General features: G+C 43.7%; 1 protein-coding gene across 6 annotated transcripts in view; it reads left to right on the top strand.

The window, feature by feature from the left end:
• The window catches only part of PRKG1 (protein kinase cGMP-dependent 1), a 1,255,886-nt gene that overhangs the window by 1,016,960 nt on the left and 213,185 nt on the right, over positions 1–25,741 (top strand). For all 6 annotated transcript variants that reach the window (XM_047825015.1, XM_047825014.1, XM_047825016.1 and 3 more), the window contains 2 exons: positions 14,931–15,008; positions 24,844–24,938. In XM_047825015.1, coding sequence (XP_047680971.1) covers positions 14,931–15,008; positions 24,844–24,938 — 173 coding nt within the window. The remainder of the gene's footprint in view (positions 1–14,930; positions 15,009–24,843; positions 24,939–25,741) is intronic.

Here is a 25,741-nt window from a genome sequence, read left to right as displayed (position 1 = left end):
CCTTCTCACATTGCTTGCACATAGTAAGCCTTGAATGGATAGTAGCCATTTTTTTTCATAATGTGAGTTAACACTGGAATGTAAAAGTATGCGTTTATAGTTACTGTGAAATATTGGCTTATATTGTGGTCAGGAGAATTAGTAGAATTTTAACTGATAATTTCTTTTAAAAACGACCTCTTTTTCCCCATTGTTGGAAAAGAAGCCCGTGGAAGGCAGCCTCCGTGTCTGTGGCTCCATTTAAATGCACATAAGTTAGCCACGTGGATTTCAAAGCAATCTGGTTCTGTAGACCTGTGCTCTCAACATGGGCTGAATTGGACACACTTTTATGAAGTGAGTTAAAGCTCTCTACGTGTTGGGGTGGCGATGGTTCTAGCTTTCCTTTTAGTCATGGATGCCAGCAGAGATACTGTGATATACCCCATGGGTGCAGGGGGCGAAAGGTAGTAGCCGGTGAGGCAGGACCTTACTCAAGGTCTAAGGATGGTTGCCAGGGTCCTATTACCTTGATAGATTTTATCATACTTAGGATGTAGACTCCATCCTGGCAGGAAAAGAAACCGGGTCTTAGTTCATATTCAGTATACTGTATTTTTTTAATGTTTGTTTGTTTATTTTGAGAGGGAGAGTATGTGAGGGGAGAGGCAGAGAGAGAGCGAGAAAGAATCCCAAGCAGGCTCTGTGCTGTCACTGCAGATCCCGACACGGGGCTTGATCCGGTGAACTATGAGATCATGACCTGAGGTGAAATCAAGAGTCAGATGCTTAACTGACTGAGCCACCCAGGGTACTTTTAGTATAATGTACTGGTGTCACCCAAGACCAATATATAGACCCAAATGCCATTCTGGTACATTCCAGTCTGTGGGGGTCTCCTCCAGATGTGGGACTGTAACACACACATCTCAGAATCAGACTCCATCCCTCCTGATGACAAGACACCTGAGAAGAACACACTGGAATGAGAATGTTTCCTGTTCACTTAGAGCCAAGGGAGTGGCTCATCCAAAAGTGTAGTTCATTCAAGTGGCCGAGGCTGATAAAACACACCTCGTGACAACAGCACACCTCTTTCTCTGGTGACCGAGAGGGCTGTCATCCTCCAGTCTCCAATCTCTTACTTGTGGACATGTTGTTCACATGTGTTTCTCTGAACCTCGTCTGTGCTCTTTTGCTAAGTACACGCTCCTCCTAATGGAGGTGTTTTCCTCAGTGGTGTCCACACACGTTTTAGCTCTGTAGGAGAGGCAAAAGTTCCCCTCAGGCCTCTTAAGGTTCTTTACTGGGTCTGAAAATTAGACTAACAAAGACGGATTGATGGTAGAAGAACATACAAATCTATTCAATATATGTTTTACTTGGCATGGGCGCCTTCATATGGAAATTGAGGCCCAAAGAAACCACTAGACTGGAGTATTTTTATGGTAGGGTGGATGAGGAGTGGAGAAATAGGATAGCTCAAAGATTAGGAGGTAAGTGTAGGAAACTCAGAGAAACTTAGCAAGGCCTGTTTGTTAGGATCCTTCTCAGGATCCCTTTGTCTTCAAAGATAAGGATTCTCCTTTCCTTCGGGCAATGGGGAAGGCACCTGTCACATGAGGATTTTGTAACCTGATTCAGGGGAGAGGGCAGGGCAACCTTCCTGCTTCCGCTGTTTTCCCAGACTCCTTCAGCTTGAAATACGCCATATGTCATACTGAACTCAAGGAGCCCTGTTTTGTGGTGGCCTGTCCCGAACCTTTAATCACCACTAGGCTGTTCCCAGCCAGGCTCTCTTGCCTAGGAAACAGTCTCCCTTCCAGTTCTAGGCTGATCTGGTTACTTTATTTTCTTGAGGCTGTCACCACAACTACCATTACCAGTAATGATGTTCGTTCTGAATCCAGAAACCTTAAAATACATGCGCAGCAGGGGCTAGTGAGGGATACGAAGGTGGGAGAGTGTTTCCACAGCTTCTGTTCAGGGGGCTTGCACAAGTTGTTACCCCCTCGAAATACTGTTGTACCAGTTAGTACAAAACTTTTGCCAGGTACCCCTGACCTAGCTCGTTGCTGGGGCCCCTAAACGTCCCATGATCCAGGACGTTCCTAGTGCTGTGCTCCAGCACATGTCCTTTCTGACTGGACAGTGCCTTTAAAGAACTAGTTGTTAGATGTTTTGTGCATTGCTTTGGTGTTAGTTCTAATAAACACTCTAATTTCACATTCTGGAAGAAGCATTTCTCCTTTCGTATCCTGGTTATGGGGCATACTGCGGAATAGAAAAGGGGACAGGATCTTAGATGATTGTATGACCCCAGCTCTGAGCAAGACCGCTCTCAAAACAGTCGAGATAGAAAGAAAATATCCTCAAGGCGAGAATTGCGTCCTTCAGTATATAAAGGGCCCTTCCCTCCCTCAGGTAGTCACATCCTCTTCACTCTCTCTTCTTTCTGTCCTCGGTGACTCCAGATACCCTTCAAATGGAATAGCGTCTTCTCAAAATGTTTATTTTAAAAGCCTAAGGAAGTAAAATGTTGAATGAATTCCACATACTTCTGACTCGCTCTACCGTTTTTGTTACAGGGTTCATACCTTTAGGAGTACTGTATTCTACTTGAAACTGCAGATGGTGACTCTGAGACCGTAAATTGAATGCTTTCCTGTGACACATTTCATAATCTGTCCCGGCAAACAGTTTCCAAGTTCTGCCGAAGCTAATTGCCTTTAGAGATCAAATTGTTAAGTCTGAGTTACAGTTTAATTACGTGGGATGAGAATATGAGTTTGTCTACTCCACAAACAGTTTTGTTCTGTTGTGAAATGAATAGATTTGAAATGAAGCATGCCTTTTGGAGATTTTTGGCATTTTGTGTGCCTGCTGTGGTATCACTCACTCTTAGTCATTAAGTTGGATGGCTGTGTTCGCCTCCAAAATCTGTCGAAGTAAAAACAGAGATTGAAAATCCGTTTGGAAAATGATGTCATTGAAGGGCTCAGTTGAACATTAAATAGAACCCAAGCATTTTTGGAATTTCAGCTCAGGTTTTCCCTCCTGTGTCTGGTGTCCAGGGGGAGGATTCAGTTGGCACAGGTGGTCACTGCTGTGTCAGCAGCTGCCTTTGAATCATAAACTCCGAAGGTATTCAAGAGGATTAAGGGATAATGATGTGGTCTGGCCAGCAAAGACAAAAGACGCAAAGACCTCAAGAATGTTTGAGACTCAGAGAAGGAAACCTATATTCACTGTCAGTTGAACAAAAACCTATGCGTGTTTATTGTACTGGGGGAAATGCTGAATGTTAGATTGGAATAATTGGGCACTTGGATACACAAAAATAAAAACATAAATGACTGCATTTTGTCAGAATGCAGACGTGAGGTTGGGCGGTGTGGATTGGGGGTGGGGGAGAGACTGGAGAGAGGGAGAAGGCAAAGCAGTGAACTGAGGCAAAGTGCCATTTGGCGATACATCGTCTTCGAGAATATCCAGAACTTTCAACTTATACCCACTTTTTCGAAAGTGAAACAATTAAAAGCCCACTCAATATTAGTGTTTTTATTAATGATACCAAAATTCCTGAAGAACTAAGCATACCTGCCTGATCTGAAGATGTTATTGCTTTTGTAAAGAACGAAGAGTGCTTATTTTGTCAAAGTAGTGTTTGGGTAATGAGAAATACATTTTATGTCAGGGCTTAGTATGCATATAAATATTCATAGACACATTTAAAACTTTTATAAATTATAATGTCCTGGGGCTCCTGGGTGGCTCAGTCGGTTGAGCATCCAGCTTCGGCTCAGGTCATGATCTCACAGTTCATGAGTTCAAGCCCCACATCAGGTTCTGTGCTGACAGCTCAGAGCCTGGAGCCTGCTTCAGATTCTATGTCTCCCTCTCTCTGCTCCTTCCCCGATCGTCTCTCTCTCTCTCTCTCTCTCTCTCTCTCTCTGTCTCTCTCTGTCTCTCTCTCTCTCTCTCAAAAATGAATAAATGTTTAAAAAAACTTAAATTATACTATCTTTCTGTCATGTATTTGACATTTCTGTTTTATTTCATTTAAAAAAAATTCTGCTTGGAATCCACTAAACGGATTTCATGACCTCTTTAATGGATTGCATTGAGGATGGGGCACACAACAGGTGCAGGAAAGGCTTTCCTTGGTCCCTTGGACTCCAGGACGATGCAAAGCTGCCAGTAACTCCTGTTCATCATGGTGACAATCGTGTTCTTTTAAGAAGCCACCTCTGGGCCCACTGCACTGCAGAGCATCTTAATTCTGACTCTAAGCCAGCCTCTTGGCTTGATACATCTTGGCAAAGTTATTAATTAATTTCCTAAGATAAGCTTACACTGTCCCAGGACTTCTCGCCCCAGGGATTTTATACCTGTTCTCTTCATCACTCTGGAAGCCGCTAAGAATCCACCTCAGTACCTTGTTAAGGCAAGGATGATTTACATGTCAAGACGTCCTCAGGATCTGACCATACAGACATACACACAGACCTGCTTGATAGTTCTGTTCCCACCATGTCTACCTTACCCAGTGTGGTCGGACCGATTTATAGATCAATCCTTGGGTTCCAGGTACAGTGGGCATCTCAGCGGAGGCAGGATCCTTCTAGCACCCTCAAGGCAGATGGAAATGTAATGCTTCAAGTAGTAAGGACAGAGCATAAGTCCCTGGTAGTTGGAATAGATCATATTACCCTAAGGCAAAGTTCAGGGTGAAGGAGTTTGATAAACAGTGTCACAGGCAAGTGAGGAATGTTTCATCAAGGGCTGTAAGGACCTCGAGGAATGTGCCATGGGACAGCTGCAGAGACGCAAATCCTCAGCCCTGAAAGTGGCACAGATTAACAGTCATGGCCTCAGCTATCTGTGTCTTAAAGTGTCTTGGTGAGCTAGGCTGGTGGTGTGGCTTGGGCAGCGAGAGGCAGGTTGTCTATCCAGAAGTCTGAGTTTTATGTATTGATGAAAAAGCCACCTTTTCTACCTAAACTTGGGTTTCTTCCAAGGTGTCTGGGTTCTGTGGGGGACCTGTGAGTCCTCTAAGAGTGGATTCCTTATTAAATCCTGTCATTCCCCCTCTCAGTGGCATGATGGTTCCTGGGGGCAGGGTGGGGACCTGTTGAACAACATGCCTCTCGACTTAGGGGCTGTGTCTTGGGCATCTTGGTGGCCCCAGTGCCAAATGCAATGTCTCATTCATAGAAGGCACAGATAAATGATAGTGCTCAAAATTAGTGAGTGACCAAACCTCTAACGGGGCCTCTGATGTGGACCCGATGTTCAGGCTTGGTGAAGGAGGATTCTACAGGTTAGTTTGAGCAGGCTCGGGGCCAAATTCTTGGCCCGCCCAAAAAGTGTGACAAAGTAGTGATGATAAATGAGGGATGTTCTTAGTGTAAGGCCAGGCATGGCACTGAGGTAGAAAAAAGTCTGTAATAGAGCGACCTCTACTCCAGATGTCCAATTGGTTGGGACAGGATGATCGTGGTGTGCGGGAGGGGAGTTGTCAGAAAAATGGTCCGTGAGTCTATTTGTTCTTTTGGTGTTCTGGCTAATTTGTGAGTGGTAGTCGAAGGAAAGCGTAATTTGTCTTTGGAGGCTTGGAAGGAGAGTAAGTAAACGTTGTAACCGTAATGAGGTTAAATGTTATCTAAGAAAATGCTTCATAACAGAACCTGTCCCCTTGATAATTACTGTCCCGTGAGAGGAAGATGTCAATTTACGAAAATCTACACACACTAAAAATACTGTTGTCAGTTGTTGGTAGAGCATTAGTTCTGTGATGAAATCCATGGTGACCATGGAGTGAGGAGGAGGAGGAGAAAATTCTAGTTTATAGGTGTGCTCGTTGATCATTTCCTCCCCCGCAGTTTTCACCCAAGACCAAACCACCAGAAATCAAGGATAACAATGTGGAAAGCGTATGTTCCTGTAATGACTAGCTGTCGGTCTTTGTCACCGTAGGTAATCCCAGTCCAGACATCTCAAATGGGCACAATTTTACCAAATAGAGAAGTCTTGGGCCAAGAAATACTTTTTTACCTACCTAACTAGCATGTCTTCTGACTGATCAAGCTGTTTGGTGATCTTATTTAACATTACGAGATCTTGTCTTTGAAAAAAAACTGAGGTATCAGGGACAGGGAAGAATTTATTTTGAGGACGTCACTGATTTAGGATCCAGAAAGGCAGATGCTAGCATTTTTAAGAAAGTTGTTTTTCTACTTGACATCATGCTCTTCCTCTAAGATACAACTATCTTCTGAAAAACATGAGGCAGGAATCAAGACTCAAGATTTCTCGTGTCCTTGACTCACCAATTCTCCAACTGTCATTTTCTATTCAAAGCATTTATTAGATATTCAGGCAAATAAAGGTGGTGCATACTTATTGTAGTGATTTTTCCAATCATTAGCAATTATTCTAGTGGTCTGTATTACATGACCCTTAATTGTTAGGACAGCGTCAATTAATAGATGTTCCATGTTTTAATAAAGAATGAAGGATAGCTCTTCAATAAACTCAAGTATGAAGCGAAATGATATGATATCTGACTGAAATGATTTAGGTGAGAATTGACTTCAGAATGATATATTGTGTTTTAGTTCACATGAACTAAGGTTCAGTGACAGATTAGGTGTTAGAGTTGGGGCTGAAAAGAAAATTGGCAGCTGGAACACAGTATATCTAATATCCATAGTAGAGTCTGATGGAAAACTAAAAAGGCGTCCTGTGGACTCACCGGAGAGCAGCACCAAGGCCGTGAAGCACTGTATTGAGTGTCGTCCAGAGCTTTTGCCGATATCAGCACGTACGGGGAGAACTTAAAGTCTAAGTGGACATTTACATATTAATGTTGAATTCTGAGAATCCAGAGACCTGCATAGTAACGATCAAAGCTACCCCCCTTCTTTCCAGTAGCCAGGAGAAAACCGGCTTTGTCTAACTCAAAAAGTATTGCCTTTGGTATGACATGTTGTTTATATTTGGACATTTAGCTTACATGCTGAATGCCTTTTCTGTGAACAATGCTAGCTAGGTAGTGTTCTAAGCAAAGCAATGGCTATAATATAAAACCTCCTAAATCCTCTGAGTGGTAGGTAATGGAGGAGGGGTCGAGATAGCAAACAAAAAAGAAAGATAACTGCTAGTCATGAAGGGTGTGAGAGAAGGTCTTTCTCACAGGAGGCTCGGCTGTGCTGTGACTTGTAGTTGCGTTCATCCACAAGTAGTCACTAAATGCTGGGGCAGAAAGCGAATGGTGGTGGAGGCCCATTTATGATAGTGGTCGGGAAAGGCCTTGTTGAGACTCAATGGCAAGAACAAGACATTGACAGGGACCTTGAGGACAGTGTTCTAGAGAACAAGATGTTGAGAATAACCTTGAGGACGGTGTTCTAGAGAACAAGACGTTGACCAGGACCTTGAGTATAGTGTTCTAGATACTGGCTCTACTGGGTGCAGATCTCTGAGGGTGGGTCCAGTCTGGTGAGTACAAGCTATAGAAAAAAGAAAAACAACAACAACAACAGAGTTTTTGAAACAGAACAAGTGTGGGTAAGACAGAAGGGGTAAGGACAGGAGGGCAGGTAGGAGCTAGAATGCAGAGAACTCTATATAGACCATAGGAAGTTGTTGATGTCAAACTGCATCCACCAAGAAACCATTGGGAGTTTTTAAGCAGTAGAGTGATGTTAGCTGACTTGCTACTTGGGCCATCACTTTGGTTAGAGAAGCACAGACAGAATAGGGTGTGGGGTGCAGTGAAGGCCAGGGGCTGAGGCAGGGAGGTCAGATGGGGGTTGTTACAAAAATCCAGGACATCGTTTTGGCTTGGACTAGGGGGTCAACAGTGGAGACAGCGAGAGGCAGCTGGGATTGGCTGTTGTGTTAGAGGTAGAGGCCTTGCTAAGGTGACGATGGGTGGTTCTAGAAAGCTGAAGATTAAGCAGGGCTAATCTGGTGAGGAACCCCATTACAAAAATCATACAAGTAAGTACCAGCAAGCCCAGGAAAGAACAGTGAAATGAAGTGGTGTGGCCAGGGGTGTTTGGGGTGGGGGAAGGTTCGGGTGGGGAAGAGAAGGAGGTGAGAAGTGGTGGGGGGAGTAGGGCACCAGGAGTGCTGGGGCCTGACAGGAGGGAGGGACTGTGGTGATAGTTGAGAAGTAGACCCCAGAGGTGCAGTGAGGCTGGAGGACAGAGAGGCAGGAGTGACAGGAGGTTGTAACGGGGACACTGAGCAGACTATATGTGGTCTTGCAGGCCATTTTCAGGAGTTTGGCTTTTATCCTGATGACCGTGGAAACCTTTAAAGGAATCTGCTGAACTGCTCAGGTGGCTTCTTCTACCTTCTGTACTTTTCTGCAATTGAATTTGAAATAAGCAAATTGCAGAGCTGCAAAGTAACCTTCAGAAAACAATGGAACTACTGGCATTTGATTGGCATAATTAGAGAGACTCTCAAGAATCAGCCTGCTTGGCCATCTTCCCCCTCAGGTGCGATCGGATGTCTCCAGGGAGCATGGCATCATTGACATTATCTTTTGCAAACTTGCACCGCCTTTGGCCACCATCCCTGAGGCCTTTCTGTGGATCCTGGGTTTTCCAGGCTGACTCAGCCTGGAAATACACGTGGCACATGCCAGTAAAGGTAAACTAAAATCACTGATAGGAAAATTGTAGGTGTTGGGTGACAAAACCATGTCAGATGACGTCGGGAAGGTCACTAGATAATTTCCACAAATTAAATAAACAGTAGATGTTCCTCTCAAAGTGTCCACTCCCTGGGACGAAAGGATGCAAATAACGCAAGAGAGAGAGCATGGGGAGCCCGCCCCTGGGGGGCTCACTGGGGACCCTCAGGGGAAGCTACTCAGGGAAGACAGCACGGTAAGGGAGACAGAAGACGGGGCTCTAGTGCCATGATTTGACTCCTGGATTTGGAACACCACTATGCTGTTCGGTGACTCAGTACCTTCCCACTTGCCGGTTGTGGTTGGGTTTTCTGGGGCTTACATCTGGGGAGCTGTGAGCAATCTCTTTGTTTGCCGTTGCAAGGGACTTGGACACATCTGTTCTTTGCAACTTAGGAAACACTGGTTATTGTCCACACCAAATGACCCAGCCACAGGTGGAGGGGGGCAGGTAGAGCGACATGCTCGTCCTTCCCTCCCGTCTCCACCACAGACCACAGTGGGGCATGGATAGTCACCTGCACTGAATGCTGCACTGAATGCCTCTTGGTGATGGTGGGACCTTGGGCCAGTCATTGAAGCCATTTGCTCCAGTTCCCTAATGGAAGCCCTCCTGGGGTTATTGTGAAATTGCCCTGAGATGAGGCCCGCAAGTGCGCCTTACCCTGTATGACAGATTGAGAGCTGCCTGGGCTGTGTCTTGCACTGTCCCCTCACCTCTCCCTTGGGACCGTAAAGGTGGGGAGGTAGCTGCTGGCAGGATGTCAACTCCAGGACCAGCCAGAGTCAGAGCCGCCAGGAGCAGGGGGGAGCCCAGCGCTGGGATCTGGTCTGGGTTATGCAGGGCTGTGTAACAAACCTCCCCAAAGCGTAGCTGTGTAAATAAGAACCGTTTTGTTACGTGGATTAGGTTCCTTGGGTTAGGAATTCAGACACTATCGGGATGGCTTATCTCCGCTCCATGACATGTGGGACTTCAACGGGGGACAGTCAGGTGCTGAGACTAGACCCAGCGGGGAGTCTCCTACACTCTTGTGTCTCCCTGCAGCGAGGTGACTTGGGGACCAGGTGTGGGTGGCGCTATCACCCAGATCCCCTGCACATCGCCCCAAGGTATGGCTCTGGCTTCTCACAGCCTGCTGTGGCTTCCGGGATGGAGACCCCCGAGAACCAGGTGGAAGCTTTCTGAGATAGCCTTGGAAGTCATGCGGCATGGCTTCCACACAGGCTGGTACAGAAGAGCTGCTAAGGCCACCCGGTTTCAAGGGGAGGGAAGTGAGGCTCCAGCTCTTGATGGGAGAATGGCAAAGGCACCACCCAGAGCAACTTGTGGCCTGGAACCTATTCGGTGGCCATCTTGGGGAAATACAACCTGTCCGAGAATTGAAGCATCTCAAGGCTGGGAGATGCCCTGAAGTTCACCCTGAGGCATCCTTGGGTGCTGCCCCCAGTCTCTTCTGCGGTGGCTTGGCCACCACTCACCCCATCTCTGCTGACGTGTGCTCCGTATGTGGTGTCCCCTGCCCACTGGGTGGCCCATTCCACCTTGGAGATGCTTAGACCTCTATCCACTTATTCCTTGTTCTGAAGTGCCCACTGAGACCCTTGATCTCTTCCCCTTCATTTCTCTCTCTCTCTCTCTCTCTCACACACACACACACACACACACACACACACACACACACACTCCAGAAGGTCACCCGGGGAGGCTGCTTCCTTCTGCTTCACCACAGTTCAGAGCGGATTTGAAGACCACTAGTGTGACTTGAGTCTTTTCTTCTCACAGCCTAGTGTCTCAGCATTACCCGTCCCCCTTCTGCACCCACCCCCGTCTCAGTCCTGGCCTTGCAGTGACTGCTTGGGTTGCTTCATGAAGCAGACACCCTTTGGGCTGCTCTGCAATCCCTCCTTCCCGTTTTCCCATGGCCAGGGGTTTGCTTCCACTTGAAGCGTTTTCTTGTCAGCACCATGGGGTGACGTTGAGTCATGAAAACCGTTTAGAGGAATCCCATTCGTCTTGTTGGGCACTCATTTAAGAACAGGCATGTGGCTCAAAGGAGACTCTTGGGGACGGTTGCCAGGGTTCTGGCCCTCCATCCCCAGAAGGAGTTGTGGGATGAGAGGCTGCCCCTCTTGGCTCTGACCCCGTCCCGGTTCCTGGAGCAGTGGACCCGTGTGGTGGGGGCAAACCAGCAAAAGGGAAAGAGCCCTCACTGTGTGGGGCACAAAGCGTCCTTACCGTGTAAGCCATTTACTTGATAAGTATTGAGCGAACACCCAGGTGGTCTTCTAGGTGCCAGGGGGAACAGCAGGGAAAACACAAATTCCTTTGTGGAACTGACATTCTAGAGGAAAAGGTGGTTCAGAAGAGACTGATATGGTAAACGTGGGGCTGATGCCTTCTGCTTGCCCACAGGCCTACTTTTCACTTTTCCTGGGTCCTTCCGTCTGTCCAGAGGCTGATTTGAATTGGGAGGGCTCCACTGTCTCCTGACTTCCAGCTGACCCCAGCCAACAGGGAGCCCCAGCGGGATACCAAAGGGTAGAGAAGAGAGAGGGCAGTCTCTCTGGGGCTGCCGGTGGATCCTTCTTTATCAGAAGGATTGGTTCCGGCTCTCGGTTTACTTTACCTTCAGCATTCCTTGATGCCCTCGCTTCTGTCCGTCAGCCCTCTGCTAAGGTTCTTGAGCCCCTCTCCTGAGATAGCTCCTTCTGAGCTATGCGGTGTGGAGGGGCATCTCAGGCAGAGGACAGAGCCTACACAGAGGTGCTGAGATGGGCCCGGGTGTTCAAGGAACAGCAAGAAAAGTGGTGTGAATAGAGCAGGCATAGTGTGAGGGAGGGAGGTGGGTGGTGGGGCCAGTGAAGGAAAGGAGCAGAAGCCATTAGTACCTTGCAGCTTCTGTGGGGCCCCGTGCACATGGGGGCAGACGGGCTGACTGTGTGTTAACAGCATCACCTGGCTGCTAGGTAAGAAGGGGGACCAAGGGGTCGGGTAGGAGTGGGTATCCCAGTTAGGAGGTGACAGGGCAGGAGAACATGGCGACTGGAAAAGCACACTGAAGAGTCACTGAGTTCTGGGTGTCATCTGAAGGTGGAGACCGTGGGCGTATTAACAGAGTAGTTGTGGGCCTACAAGATGGAAGAGTCAAACGGGACTCCAAGATGATCGGACAAGTACCAGGAAAGGTGCTTGTCATCAATGATGGAGAAAAGTCACGGAGAGGCAGGGCTGGGAGAAGGGCGGGAGCTCCGTCTCATGCATGTGAAGCGTGAGGTCTGTGGGAGACTGTGTTTCAGCAGCCCTGATGCACCCCATCTCCTAAGGTTCATACCTCTGTGCAGCCCCCTCCTCTTGCATCTGGGGCCTGCTTGAACCCTCTGAGTGTAGCACAAGTGATACAGGACCTGTTCCCAGGCTGGGCCTTAGGAAAGCCTGGCAGCTTCTGCTTTTGCGCCCTTGGAAGCCAGCCACCATAGAAGAAAGTGGCTCTCCCCCAGATCACCATGCTGTGGAGGAGACTAGGCATTCCCCCCAGAGAGGCCTGCGTGGGCCAGGGCAGAAGCTGACAGTCAGAGGCGTGCCCCCAGCTAGTGACCGGCTCCAAATGCTGACCACAAGCATGAGGCCTTAGACCTTGCAGGGATCCAAGCCGACACTGAGGGAAGCCAAAGAATGATCTGGTTCACACACACTATCAAGAGACATCATAAATTGCCGTTTCAGATCAAGAAAACCATAAAAGATTTAGCTCACACATTCTCAACCGAATCTAAATGACAGTTTTGCACCCCCCCCCCCCCCAGGGTAATTGGCAATGTCTTGTGACATTGTTGGTTGCCACAAGGTTCACTTTCGGGATTTAAAGCAGCTCAGGAATCCAGGGGATAGAGCTGACAGTGACTGCTAGAGACCCAACAGCTGGCCAGGGCAGCTCCCACCCGCAAAGGATTATCTGCGTCAAGATGGCAGTGGTGTTGTCCCTGAGAAAGTCTTACCTTCGCACTTAGATATGTAGGGTAATACAGTATAAATCACTGTGGCTTTCTGAAAGGAAAGGACAGTCACATGGGGAGGAATGTGCTGTTAAGGAGATAAGTAAAAATGAGCTCAGATGAGCTAAAGTTTCTTCCAGTTTTGGTGCTTTTTATTTGCATTTTTCTACCTTTTCCAAAATAACAGCGTTTCTGCTACCATTATGTGGTCTCTTGTAAGCTGCGAATTCTCTTCTTTTCGGAGAGACTTTGTCCTGCTCGACAGCGGTGACTTATCCTCATACTACTCTTGGGGCTCAAGAACCTTCTCCATGGGGAAGCCTGGGGAAAGTGTGAGGCTGGACAACAGACCGGACCCAAACCCTACCAACATGGAGTATGGCGTTTGCACCCTGGCTTGTTTGGGGGGGGGGGGAGTTTCAAGAGGTTTCAGATTAGGAAGCAAGTGAGAAATATGACAAAGAGGAAGATAAATGGAACATAATGTAACATCGCTGTTACTAAGGAGAAAAATCTAGGCAATGAAATACACAAAAACATTTGGTTTCTCAGACACACTGGCCACATGTCACTGCTCAGTGGCCGCATGTGGCCAGAGGCTACTGTATTGGACTGTGTGCCTGTAGAATGTTGCACCATAGGAGAAACATTCAGTGGATGGTTACTACTCTGAGATTTTTGTCCTAGCCCTCTTTGTATCATCAGTGCCTAGAACCGGGCCTGACTCGGAGGCACTCAGATATGTTGCTGAGATCGAGGCATTTTTTTCCAAAATCTGCATGTCGTAAAGACCTTTTCTTTCCCAAACAACAAGTCGTGACAGTGGAGCGTGGGTAGCTTCTTACATGAAGTAAATCAGTTGAAGGATATGCACTCTATAATACTATTTTTATAACTTGTTACGAGTAAAAAGGAAAAAAAAGGAAAATTAAGTAATACGTTAATTTTCTAGATAGACGAAAGAAGTTATGGCTGTTCTCACGGTCAAGTACTAACAAAAGGCGGTTGTAAGAGTGGATGGGAGCACCTGGGTGGCTCAGTTGGTTAAGTGTCTGACTCTTGGTCTTGGCTCAGGTCAGGATCTCATGGTTTTGTGAGTTCGAGCCCCACGTCCGGCTCCGGGCTGCCAGCACAGAGCCTGCTTGGGATTCTGTCTCTCCCTCTCTCTATGCCCCTCCCCCACTGTGCATTAGCAGTCTCTCTCTCTCTCTCAGAATAAATAAATAAACATTAAAAAAAGAGTGAATAGACAGTAGCATTGAGGAACATGATAGTGAAGTACATAAGGACACATCACAGTCGTTGGCCTGATGGATACCCCATGTAAGCCATGAAATCTGTTTCCTAGGGAGTGCATAAAGTACGTTTTCTTCCCCCAAATACGGCTCCCTTGCTGAGCCGCAGAGAGGAGTGTCGCCAGATGGCACAGTGTCATTTTTCTGTTATAGCTCCTGACCCAGCAATATACTTTTTCCCCCCCTCGCCTTATAGAAATTACTTTTGTTCATGGCAGGAGTAATCTTCACCCTGGGAACGGACCTAGTGACTGTGTCCAAATCTGAGCTCTGACACACTGAGTGATGACCCTTTTGCAGCCTTACTTTGCTCTTCATTTGCTGGCTGATGAGCTCCCAGATGCTGGACCAGAATTCAGTCCATAAAATGAAGACATTCCATTTGACAGGGGCCGAATCTAAATGACCGAAGCAAGGGCGTGAAAGCATGAGGCAGTGCCTTCAGACTCACCCTAAGACCATGTAACCCATGGTGAAAATCAATCTGGTTTCCAAATGAAGATCTTTAGATGCCACAGTAATTTCTTCAAAAAAAGCGAGGGAAGGGGAGGGGAGGGTACCATCATAAAAATACTAAAACCCAAACGAGAATGACAAAATAAAAAGACCAGTTTAATTAGCAGCTCGGATGTGTTATTTCATGCTCAGTCGATGGGAGAGAGAATATTTTTATCAAACTATTAAAATGAATGGATTTAAAGATCGGAATATAATCACCCAGAAAGATGGCATTCACGAAACAGTTTTAAACGCAAGCATGATAAACCTGATTTCTTTGTGATTGTTGTGCTCATTCACTGTTACTCTTAAATCGTGATCGATTCTTGGCTTCGGGAAAATTCCATCAGGGTGAATGCGTCCCTGCAGAGCTGACATCTGAAGAGGTTGAGCTGTTTGTGATATTACTCCCTCCTTCATGTTTTTTTTCTGTTACTGTTTCTGTTTTGCAGACCCACTATGAGAATGGGGAGTATATCATCAGGCAAGGTGCCAGAGGGGACACGTTCTTCATCATCAGCAAAGGCACGGTAAGCCCTCGAGCACCAAAGGGGGCTGCACGGTGGGGCGGGGCCCGGGGAGCATCGATGACCCCTGGAGGAGCATGCGCACGGGGGTGTGAGCTGTTCGAGCTTTTCCATCTTCTGAAACGGATAGAGAAACTTTGGAGAAAGGGCCTCCCAAAAATGGTCCTGGAGGAAGAGAAGTAGAACTCTGAAGACCAGAAAATAACCTGTGTTCTATAATTTAATAACCATGATGCTGGATGCCACTGATATGTCTGCATAAATGGGAAGATTTCCATCATTTAAATTATATAGTTAAGCAAGAGACAGACTAAAGTGACTTTAGAAATTCTCAACAGGAAAAAACAAAAACAAAAACAAAAATGAAAAGTTCCGTCTCATCATTAGAAGCAGTAACATAGCTGTGGTAGAACACCAGGGCTTTAAAATCAGATGGTCGGGGCGCCTGGGTGGCGCAGTCGGTTAAGCTTCCGACTTCAGCCAGGTCACGATCTCGCGGTCCATGAGTTCGAGCTCCGCGTCAGGCTCAGGGCTGATGGCTGAGAGCCTGGAGCCTGTTTCCGATTCTGTGTCTCCCTCTCTCTCTGCCCCTCCCCCGTTCATGCTCTGTCTCTCTCTGTCCTAAAAATAAATAAACGTTGAAAAAAAATTAAAAAATCAGATGGTCCAGGGACTCCTGGCTCAGTCAGCTGAGCATCCAACTCCTGATTTCAGCTCAGGTCATGATCCCCAGGTTAGTGAGATCGAGCCCCGTGTTGGCCTCCATGTTGAGCTTGGAGCCTGCTTGAGATTCTCGTTCTCTCTCTCTCTCTCTCTCTCTCTCTCTCTCTCTCTCTCTGCCCCTCTCCCCTGTCCATGTTCTCTCTCTCAAGAAATAATAATAAAATGAAATAAAAATAAAATAAATGGCCCAAGTCTGAATCCCCCTATAAAACTTATCAGTCTCAGTATTCTTAGGCAAGTTGCCTAGCACCCAGAACATCAAGGATATAAGTATACTCATGTTTTATTATGTCTTCATAAAGAAATTTTCAGTGGATACTTCTTAATATCCATTAAAAGTGATGTTATAAGGGAAAGGATAAACCTATTAAACAGGATCTATTCAAAGTGATAAATTATAGGGGAAACGATAAATATGGGGTAGACAAAGGATATGAATGAAAAATCATAAGTTATGCTTTTATATTAACTTTGAAGCATTAGAAATCTACCTCAACTTGTATTTAAAAACTAATAAATGAAGTGAATTGGAAAATGGCAACTTATGCAGATGTATGCTCTAACACTCTAAAAATACCTTACATTTCCTTTCATCAGTGAAGTCATAACCTTGTAAGTTATAACATATGGTATTTATATCTAATGATCTGAACTTATTTTGCTTCATCACGAGGGATCCTTAAGAGGAATTTGTACATACTTAGCGATAGGGAAGGAAATGCCGGTGGAAGGGAATGTATACAGCAGTTCTCCTTTTTCTGATTGTTATTTTGAAATGTAAATAAGTTTGGGGGTACCTGACTGGATTCAGTGAGTAGAGCATGTGACTTGATCTTAGAGTGGTGAGTTCGAGCCTCGTGTGGGGCATAGAGCTTATTTGAAAAGTAAATTAAAATTTTGTTTATTTTAATGTTTTAATGTGTATTCATTTTTGAGAGACAGAGCATGAGTGGGGGAGGGGCAGAGAGAGAGGGAGACACAGAATCGGAAGCAGGCTCCAGGCTCCGAGCCGTCAGCACAGAGCCCCACACGGGGCTCAAATTCATGACGTGAGTTCGTGACCTGAGCCGAAGTCGGATGCCCAACCGACTGAGCCGCCCAGGCGCCCCAATTAAAATTTGTAAATGAAGAAGCAATTTCTAAAATGTAAATAAGTTTGTTTCTTCTAATTGAACAAATACGACTGACTCTCGTACTTTATGGCTCATGTGAAAAAAGGAAAGCGATTTACGGACCCCCAGTGAACAGGATATGTGAAAGATTATAAATCTTGCTGGGTCACAGTTTAGATAATCCTCTCTGAAACGATTTTGACTCAAGAATGTGTCCGACTTTACACCAGTGACATGTCACACTAAAGCGAAGATGGCACCGGCTGTGTTTGTATCATACCCGTTCTGTTGACCGATCACAGGAAGCCTGGGACAGACATAGATGTCAGGTGCCAGCATCTTGAGGACATCAAGAAATGACATGTCCGACCACAGTTACAGTGAAAACTGTGTTCTGAATGGCCCAGTGTTAGAGGCTAAGAAACCTTAACATTTTGTGGTTTATGTATAAATTATTGGAGCTTTACCATTTACTGTTTTATTTCTTAACATTTACCAAAGAATCAGGAGAAATTGAAAATCCTCATGGATATAAATGATTCAGTAGGCCACAGGGGGACTTTTTTGTCCCGACAGTCTGGATTTATTTTTTTTCTTTATCATTTTGCTAATCCTTTGCTCTCATGGGATGATACATTTATCCATTTATGATGAATTTCTGACAGACTTTTGTAATTACCCCATTACTGCAAATACCTAGCACTACCTAAAGGAACCTGTGGTTTGTAACCAGTTTGAGTTTAAAACAGGTGCATTAGTGGTGCTACTTTATGAGTTTTGTATTATGCATAAACAGAAATAACAAGGAAATGACACCGCAGGAGCCCATTCCCTTGGCAATATTTCAGAGCACCATGGGGATCCTGGGAGAGAAGTAGAAAGAATATGTTAGACTCTTTTGACACTTTCAAGATGTTTTCTAAACCAGCCATAGATTTTTCCATAACTAGTTTTTCATGTCCTGCAACTTAGCTGCTATGATTTTTAATCACATTAATTATATGATTATTAAGATGTTATATTAGTATATTAATTATACTAATTCTTGTATGCATGTATTGGAATCAGTATATAAAATCCTGAGGGGCAGGAGTTGAACCCGCTTAAGTCCCAGTGGGATGGAACAGGAGAGAAAAGTAACAAGAGCCTTCAAGTAAGCAGGCCAATAGGTTGCAGAATTGAAATTTTCTGAATCTCTATGCTTTGCTTTAGGTATACAGATGTCAACTTGTTTTCTTATGTGTTTAAAAAATTACAAAGGGTAGCCCTTGCAAAGATCGTTTCCCTGTTACCCCTGAACTGGCTTTTCCTTAGAGCATGTCATAAGACACCCACAGGCAGCTAGAGTTACAAGTGGATTCCCCCCACTCAAGACATTCATTTAAGTGTAAGGCTTTTTATTTTCCCATGAAGCACTTGCACACAAAGGGAGAAACTCTGAAATACGTGTTTTTCCCCCGTTAAACCTCCGCAAACCGATTGTTCTACACCTTGAGCAAAACGCTTACAGTGATGTCTACAGTACTTGTTGCTGCCTCTTCTAGAAGCTGAGTTAGTTCTCTGTATATTCCAGTTGCCTGGAAACATGACGTTCCTTTCCACCCAACCATGAACCATAAAATATCGAAGAATTCACAAAGGAGCAGTGAAAACTATCTTTGCCCAAATTTTGTGCGTATGGCCCTGTGGCTGTGTTACATCAAAAATTGAACTCTCTCCAGAAGGACGTTGAGCCAAGATTGAACAGGATTGTTAGGCAAAACTTCAGAGTTGCAGTAATGACTCAAATACATTTTGATTTTCTGATTCTGTTCAACATATCTAATATGCTACTGTTAGAAAAAAAAATGTGATTCAAAAACTCTTGTCCATTAAATGCCATTTAAAACCAGATGGCTTTGCTTAGAATTAATTGTTTGAGCGTGTTGCGTAAACAAATTGGTTTATCATGATGTTTGATGTTGTTGAATATGGAAATGATGGAAATTTTATTTGTATATGGGTACGTAAGAGTGAAGCATGAGAAGCTCTTCCTTGTAGATCAAGGACAAGATAAAATGAGCATTATCAGCGCTTCTGTTCAATGTGCACCTGAACGCCACAATCATTACAGTAAGGCAAGAGAACTATCGGAAGTCATGAGATAGAACAGTGATTATATAGGTAAATCTGGAAGAAACACATTTATATCTCTAGAAGAATTAACGAAATGTGTATGTGTGTATGTATGTATATAATGGGACATATATAATGGGATATATATATATTTATATAATGGGATAATATGTAAAGTGAGGAAATGAACTTCAGCATTGGGTATTAACATGGGAGAATTGGAGAAATCTCAAATACAATACCCCTCAAAAGAAGCAAGTCGCCGAAGAATACATGTGGTGTGCTCGCATTTTTATGAGGTTCAGCAACAGGAAGATATCTGGTATTTATGCCTGGAATGAGTTGTGAGGGCACGCAGGCACACACATTATATTATAGACATTAGAAAGGGGATCATGACCATGAGATGCACGGCAGACATTTGGGGAGAGTGGGTTAGGACACGCGGTGGAGAGAGACTCTAATTTACTCCGTGTTACACAGAAGGTTCAATGATCAGATCCTACTCCTAGAAATCCTACATCTTGACCACACTGAATTTAATTCATGGCTCAAAGAGTGCAGGCAAACTTGAAGCTCAGAAAAAACGTTCCTACCCTGTACGTGTCCCAAGCTAGCAGATACGTTGCCTAAAGTGCCCTCATTCTCCTTCAGGAGGCATTTTGGTTTGGGAAGAACAGGACCAAGTTTTGAGTGCTATGTGAGGAACACTGTTAGAAAGGAGAAATGCTTTGGTTTGGGGACCCCTCGGTTTCTATGGCCTGTTAGTCACACAGGTAGGAGAGTGATGACCTAACCCTTATTCTCCAGCTGGGTCTTTCCCATAAATCTGTAAATTCTAAGCTTCTTTTGGGTTTTTTACAGTAAACATTGCTTTGTTTATATAACCTGAATCTGTACTAAAACGTTTCGTGTTTTAAAATTGTTTTTGATTAAACATGTTGGTTGAGTACACTGATACTGTTTATTGAAGTCTTCAGTATCAACGATCAATTTTAGATGTCCCCCTAAAAATATCTAATTTTTATTTTGATTCTTAATTTTGATTCTTAATTTTTAAAATATGCGTATGGTTTTAAAATAGAGTTTAAGGGCGCTTGGGTGGCCTAGTCGGTTAAGCGTCTGACTCTTGGTTTCGGCTCAGGTCATGATCTCAAGGTTCATGAGTTGGAGCCCCACGTCGGTCTCTGTGCTGACAGTGTGGAGCCTGGTTGGGATTTTCTCTCTCCCTCTTTCTCCACCTCTTCTCCACTCACATTCATTCATTCATATTCTCTCTCTCTCTCTCTCTCTCTCTCTCTCTCTCTCTCAAAATAAATAAATAAACTTAACTAGTTTAAAAAACTCAAATCACTAGACCCCACATATATCTTTCAGAAAACAAGTTAATACATAGGTAAGTGAAAACATTAGAACACACACTCTTATTTCTCTAGAAGGAAAAGAAGTTTCTGCTCTAAATAGCGTTTCATAGCAACAATGAAAGAGCGATAGTAGTGATAAGGGGATATTTATTTTACAACCAAATGCATGAATTTCTGAAACATGAGTAGTAGAAGAAAGGGAGAAAATAGGAGGAAAGTCACCAACCTTTTTGAGCATTTACTATTAAGAGGATGCTTTTCACATGAGATTTCCTTATTTAATTCATACACGCACACACCCTCTTTTGAGATAACTCTCCCATTTTTCAGTTGAGGTGATGAGGTAACACGGGTTAGACAGACCAAGTATTACTGTCTTTAGGGCTCCATAAGTTGGGGCGCCTGGGTGGCGCAGTCGGTTAAGTGTCCGACTTCAGCTCAGGTCATGATCTCGCGGTCCAGGAGTTCGAGCCCCGCGTCGGGCTCTGGGCTGATGGCTCAGAGCCTGGAGCCTGTTTCCGATTCTGTGTCTCCCTCTCTCTCTGCCCCTCCCCTGTTAATGCTCTGTCTCTCTGTCTCAAAAATAAATAAACGTTAAAAAAAAATTTTTTTAAAGGCTCCACAGGTACTCCTTTCCCCTAGCATTATGGGTCATAAAGTACTTTGTGGTTTAAAGGAAAATAATAAGTAATATAGGCCAAGGTTAGAGAGGCTGTCTCTGCATATTTAACTTTCTCTATCCTAACTTACTTATTTTAGAATTAAAGATGCAAATGTCCATGCCTGATGTCTGCATATTTAGAATGATTCATTATATGTAAAAAGAAAAAGTGTAGAAATTGCAACTTTAAAGGAAAGCTTTTCTTCTTGTTCTTTGACTGCTTATCTTTTCACATATATGGATTATGCAGATAGGGTTTTCTTCACACTTATCATATAAGCAGAAAGTGGTCTATTCAATAGGTGGCCCACTTTTTATGCCTCTGTTCCTGCATTTCAGTAACATTTTTGTAAAGATATTTCAAAATCCACTGAAATCTTTCCATGCCTTGCATAAACCTGGCATTTCAAATTCTTAATCTTTTTGTTGTTGTTAACCACAAGACAAATGTACAATTATATAATGTATCTTTATATCTAATTTTGAACGAGTGATCTTTTAGTGTATTACACCTTAGTTCATGCCTTTTTTTTAATAGTCAGGACTGAAAGATAGTTTTGTTGTGTTGCCTATTTATTGTACAGTTGAGAAAACTGAGGTTCAGAAATAAAACAATGGATTCAGGTCTGTCAAAGGTTGGTCTATGGAACATTTGCATCTAAGACACCTATATTAATCTTTTGAAATGCAGATTTCCAAGTCCCAATAGATTAGAACCTCAAGAATGACAGTCAAGTAGGCCTTATTTTTCTCTTCCAAGCTTTTACTTAAATTCCAGTTAGTTAACATACAGTGTGATGTTAGTTTTGCATGTAGAATTTAGTGATTCATCACTTGCATAAAACACACAGTGCTTATCATGGCAGGTGCCCTCCTTAATCTCCATCACCCATTTAACCCATCTCCCCACACTCCTCCCCTCCAGTAACCCTCCGTTTGTTCTCTATAGTTAAGAGTTTGCTTTATGGTTGCCCCCTCTCTCCCCCCATCCCATGTTCACCTGTTTTGTTTCTTAAATTTCACATATGAGTGAAATCATAAGGTATTTGACTTATTTCACTTAGCATAATATTCTCTAGCTTCATCCATGTCATTACAAATGGCAAGATTTCATTGTTGTTGCTGGATAATATTCCTCTGTGTGTGTGTGTGTGTGTGTGTGTGTGTGTGTGTGTGTGTGTGTATACACACCATATCCTCTTTATCCATTCATCAGTCAGTGGACACTTGGTCTCTCCCCATAGTTTCACTATTGTTGATAGTGATGCTATAATCATTGAGGTGCATGTGCCCCTTTGAATCTGTAGTTTTGCATCCTTCAGGGAAATACCTAGTAGTGCAATTTCTGGATCACAGGGTAATTCCATTGATAACTTTTTGAGGAGCCTCCATACTGTCTTCCAGAGTGGCTGGACCAGTTTGCATTCCCACCAAGAGTGCACATGGGTTCCCCCTTTCTCCACATCCTTCCAATACCTGTTGTTTCCTGTGTTGTTGATTTTAGCCATTCTGACAGGTGTGAGGTGGTAACTCATTGGAGTTTTGATTTCTATTTCCCTGATGATCAGTGATGTTGAACATCTTTTCATGTGTTTGTTGGCCATCCGGATGTCTTCTTTGAAAAAACATCTCTTAGTGTCTTCTTCCCATTTTTTAACTGGATTATTTGGTTTTTGGATGTTGAGTTTGATAAGTTCTTTATAGATTTTGGATACTAACCCTTTATCGGGTCATTTGCAAAAATTGTCTCCCATTCCATAGGCTGCCTTTTAGTTTTGATTATTTCCTCCACCGTGAAGAAGGTTTTTATCTCGATGTAGTACCAATAGTTCATTTTTGCTTTTGTTTCCTTTGTCTTAGGAGACATGTCTCATAAGTTCAGTAGCCTTTATTTTAAGTAAAGCCCCCTACCACAAAGTTTGAGAATCAATGCGGTAGTGTATTTCTATTCACATCTATAAAAGCCTTATCAGCATGCAAATGAGCATCTCTGTGATATAGCTTGGTTTAAGAGGGTTAAAAACTACATCCCCATGGTTTTGATACAGTGTGGAAAAGTAATCAAATGCATCAGTGGAGAATAATAATTGAATTCCCTCCACCTTGCACATACATTCTTACTTACAAAAGTCCTGGTCTTTGTCATCTAATCTCTAAACTCAGAAACCCAAAGCATAGTATTTTTAAATGTGCTTAAGTGTCTAGCATTGTTTTAAGAAATTAATTTTTTCTGGGGCATCTGGGTGGCTCAGTTGCTTAAATGTCCAACTCTTGAATTTGGCTCAGGTCATGATCTCCCGGTGCATGAGTTTAAGCCCCGTGTTGAGCTCTGCACTGACAGCCTGGAACCTCCTTGGGATCCTCTCTCTTCCTTTCTCCCTGCTCCTCCCCCACTTGCTCTCTTTCTCAAATATAAATAAACTTAAAACCCTACTGATTAAAAAAAATGAATTTTTTCTACCACCTTACATTTTCCAGGTAGGTGAGTTTTAACTATTTAACCATTCTAGGTGAAACATAGCCAGTATTATGAATATTAGTAGAACCTGAGTGGGAAGTGAATTAAGTTACAGCTTCCTGTATTTAGGTCTTCATTCATGCAACAAACTCATTATTATTTTCCTTCTGTGGACACAAGTCCTTAGGGGCCAAGATATCTTGTTTGGGCAATAAAGTTTTTCCGTTCAAACAACTTACAGCTCTTGGGCACCTGGGTAGCTCAGTTGGTTGAGTGTCTGACTCTATTTCAGCTCAGGTCATGATCCCAGGGTTGTGGGATTGAGCCTTGGGTAGTGGTCCACACTGAGCATGGAGTCTGCTTAAGACGCTCTCTTGTGGGTCACCTGGTTGGCTCAGTACGTTAAGCGATGGACTCTTGGTTTTGACTCCGGTTATGATCTCATAGTTTGTGAGACTGAGCCCCGTGTTGGACTCTGTGCTGTCAGTGCAGAGCCTGCTTGGGATTTTCCCTCTCTCTGTGCTCCTCCCCTGCTCTCTCACTCTCTCTCAAATAAACATTTAAAAAAATTCTGCTCCTCTTCCCTACTCATGAGCACTTTCTCTCTAAAATAAAAATCAAAAAAATAGAAAAAAAACTTACAGCTCCTTATTAGGTGAAAACTGAATTTTATTCGTTTTAAAAACTGAAATCCTACTGAACAAAGCATGTGGACCTTAAGGACTGTCTTGGGTTAGGGACCTCTAAAAAGGCTTCATTAACCTGTGAGTGGAAGAGACAAGCGTGTCTTCGTGGAACGGGGACGTGCATGAGAGGTGTGTAGAAACATGTTTACTGCAGCAAAAACAATATAAACGTCCACCTGTAAGGAAATGGATGAGTAAACAGAGAATGGAAAAAGGCCCTGGAACATGAAAATGAATGGACTAGATTCATATCTAAGAGCATGGAACAAGTAATAAAACAATGTTAAGGGGGAAAAAAATGTAAGTTGCATACTTATATTTATCTTACAGTAAGATACGTACTGTATTATGCTATGCATATTTTTTAAAAACCCAAACACATAAACACATTACAAAAGGTTGGAGGAAGGCTCACTTAATTTTTCATAGTGCTTGCCTCACAGGAGGTAGGAAACAAGAACAGGAATGAGAATTAAGTGAAATTCAGATTTCTGGATAATTTATTACTTCTTGAAAACAGGTCGAAACAGCCTAACAGTATTTGATGGGCATTTCTTGTGATGTGCATGGACATTTGTGATATTGTGTTGGTCCTTTTCGTGGTAATGTATGCGTTTTCTTTAAAAGTGGAAACAAGTGGAATTAACATCATCGGTTAGTGTTCATTTGATCAATCTGTGTGTGCAGTGGATAGAGACTTTTATTGTTTCCCTTTGCAGGTAAATGTCACTCGGGAAGACTCACCAAGTGAAGACCCGGTCTTTCTTAGAACTTTAGGGAAAGGAGACTGGTTTGGAGAGAAGGCCTTGCAAGGGTGAGTAGATCACATCGGACACACTTTTGGTTTGAGCATGACATAAATTCCTGTCTTAAATATTGAGCTCCTAGCAAAAGAGGCCCTTTAATTAGTGTTTATCCTAATACCAGACACGGAGGCTTAATAATCGTTTTTATTTATTTCCATGTGGACTTGTAATGCATTTACATAGGCTTTAAGATAAATGGATTAGCTTCTGTAATATAACGTTTTTATAGTAATGGAAAAATTTCCTAGCTTTGTGCTCAGTAACCACGATCTTTATAAAGACCCTAAAAGGGAGGGAAAAGTCTCTGCTAAGCTTACTTTGTGCGGTAGTTTTGCTCAGAATCCTAGGAAGGTGATTGGTTGAGAATTTGGAAATCCCTGAACCGACTGTACAAACCAAGGATCAGAAGGCAGTGGAGACTGGCTGGGATTCACGTCTGGGTAGTGGTTGTCCTCCCGGTGGTGGAGATAATGCGCATGAACATTAACCATGGATGGACCCAGAGACGTATATTGCAAGGTCCCGGAAATTCTACTTGTAAAGCCTTGAGAAGCAAGCACTTGGGATTTCTTCCCATATACTATGGAAGAAAAACCCAGTTGATTTTGGACTACACATTTTACAGAATGCATGACAAATTTGGCAGATATATTTGGGTATTCTCTTCTTGTTTTCCAATAAACAACACATCTGAATGATCAGTATATATAGATGAGACTTTTCAAAACTCAGTGCAGGGTATGTGTGTGTGTATACACACATACATACTTGAATCAGAAATAACCAATAAACTTTTATTTTGGTATCAAAT

Source organism: Prionailurus viverrinus, chromosome D2, assembly GCF_022837055.1.
Source record: "Prionailurus viverrinus isolate Anna chromosome D2, UM_Priviv_1.0, whole genome shotgun sequence".
NCBI lineage: Eukaryota > Metazoa > Chordata > Mammalia > Carnivora > Felidae > Prionailurus > Prionailurus viverrinus.
The sequence above is the reverse complement of the archived record's forward strand: the minus strand, read 5'-3'. Positions and strand labels throughout refer to the sequence as shown.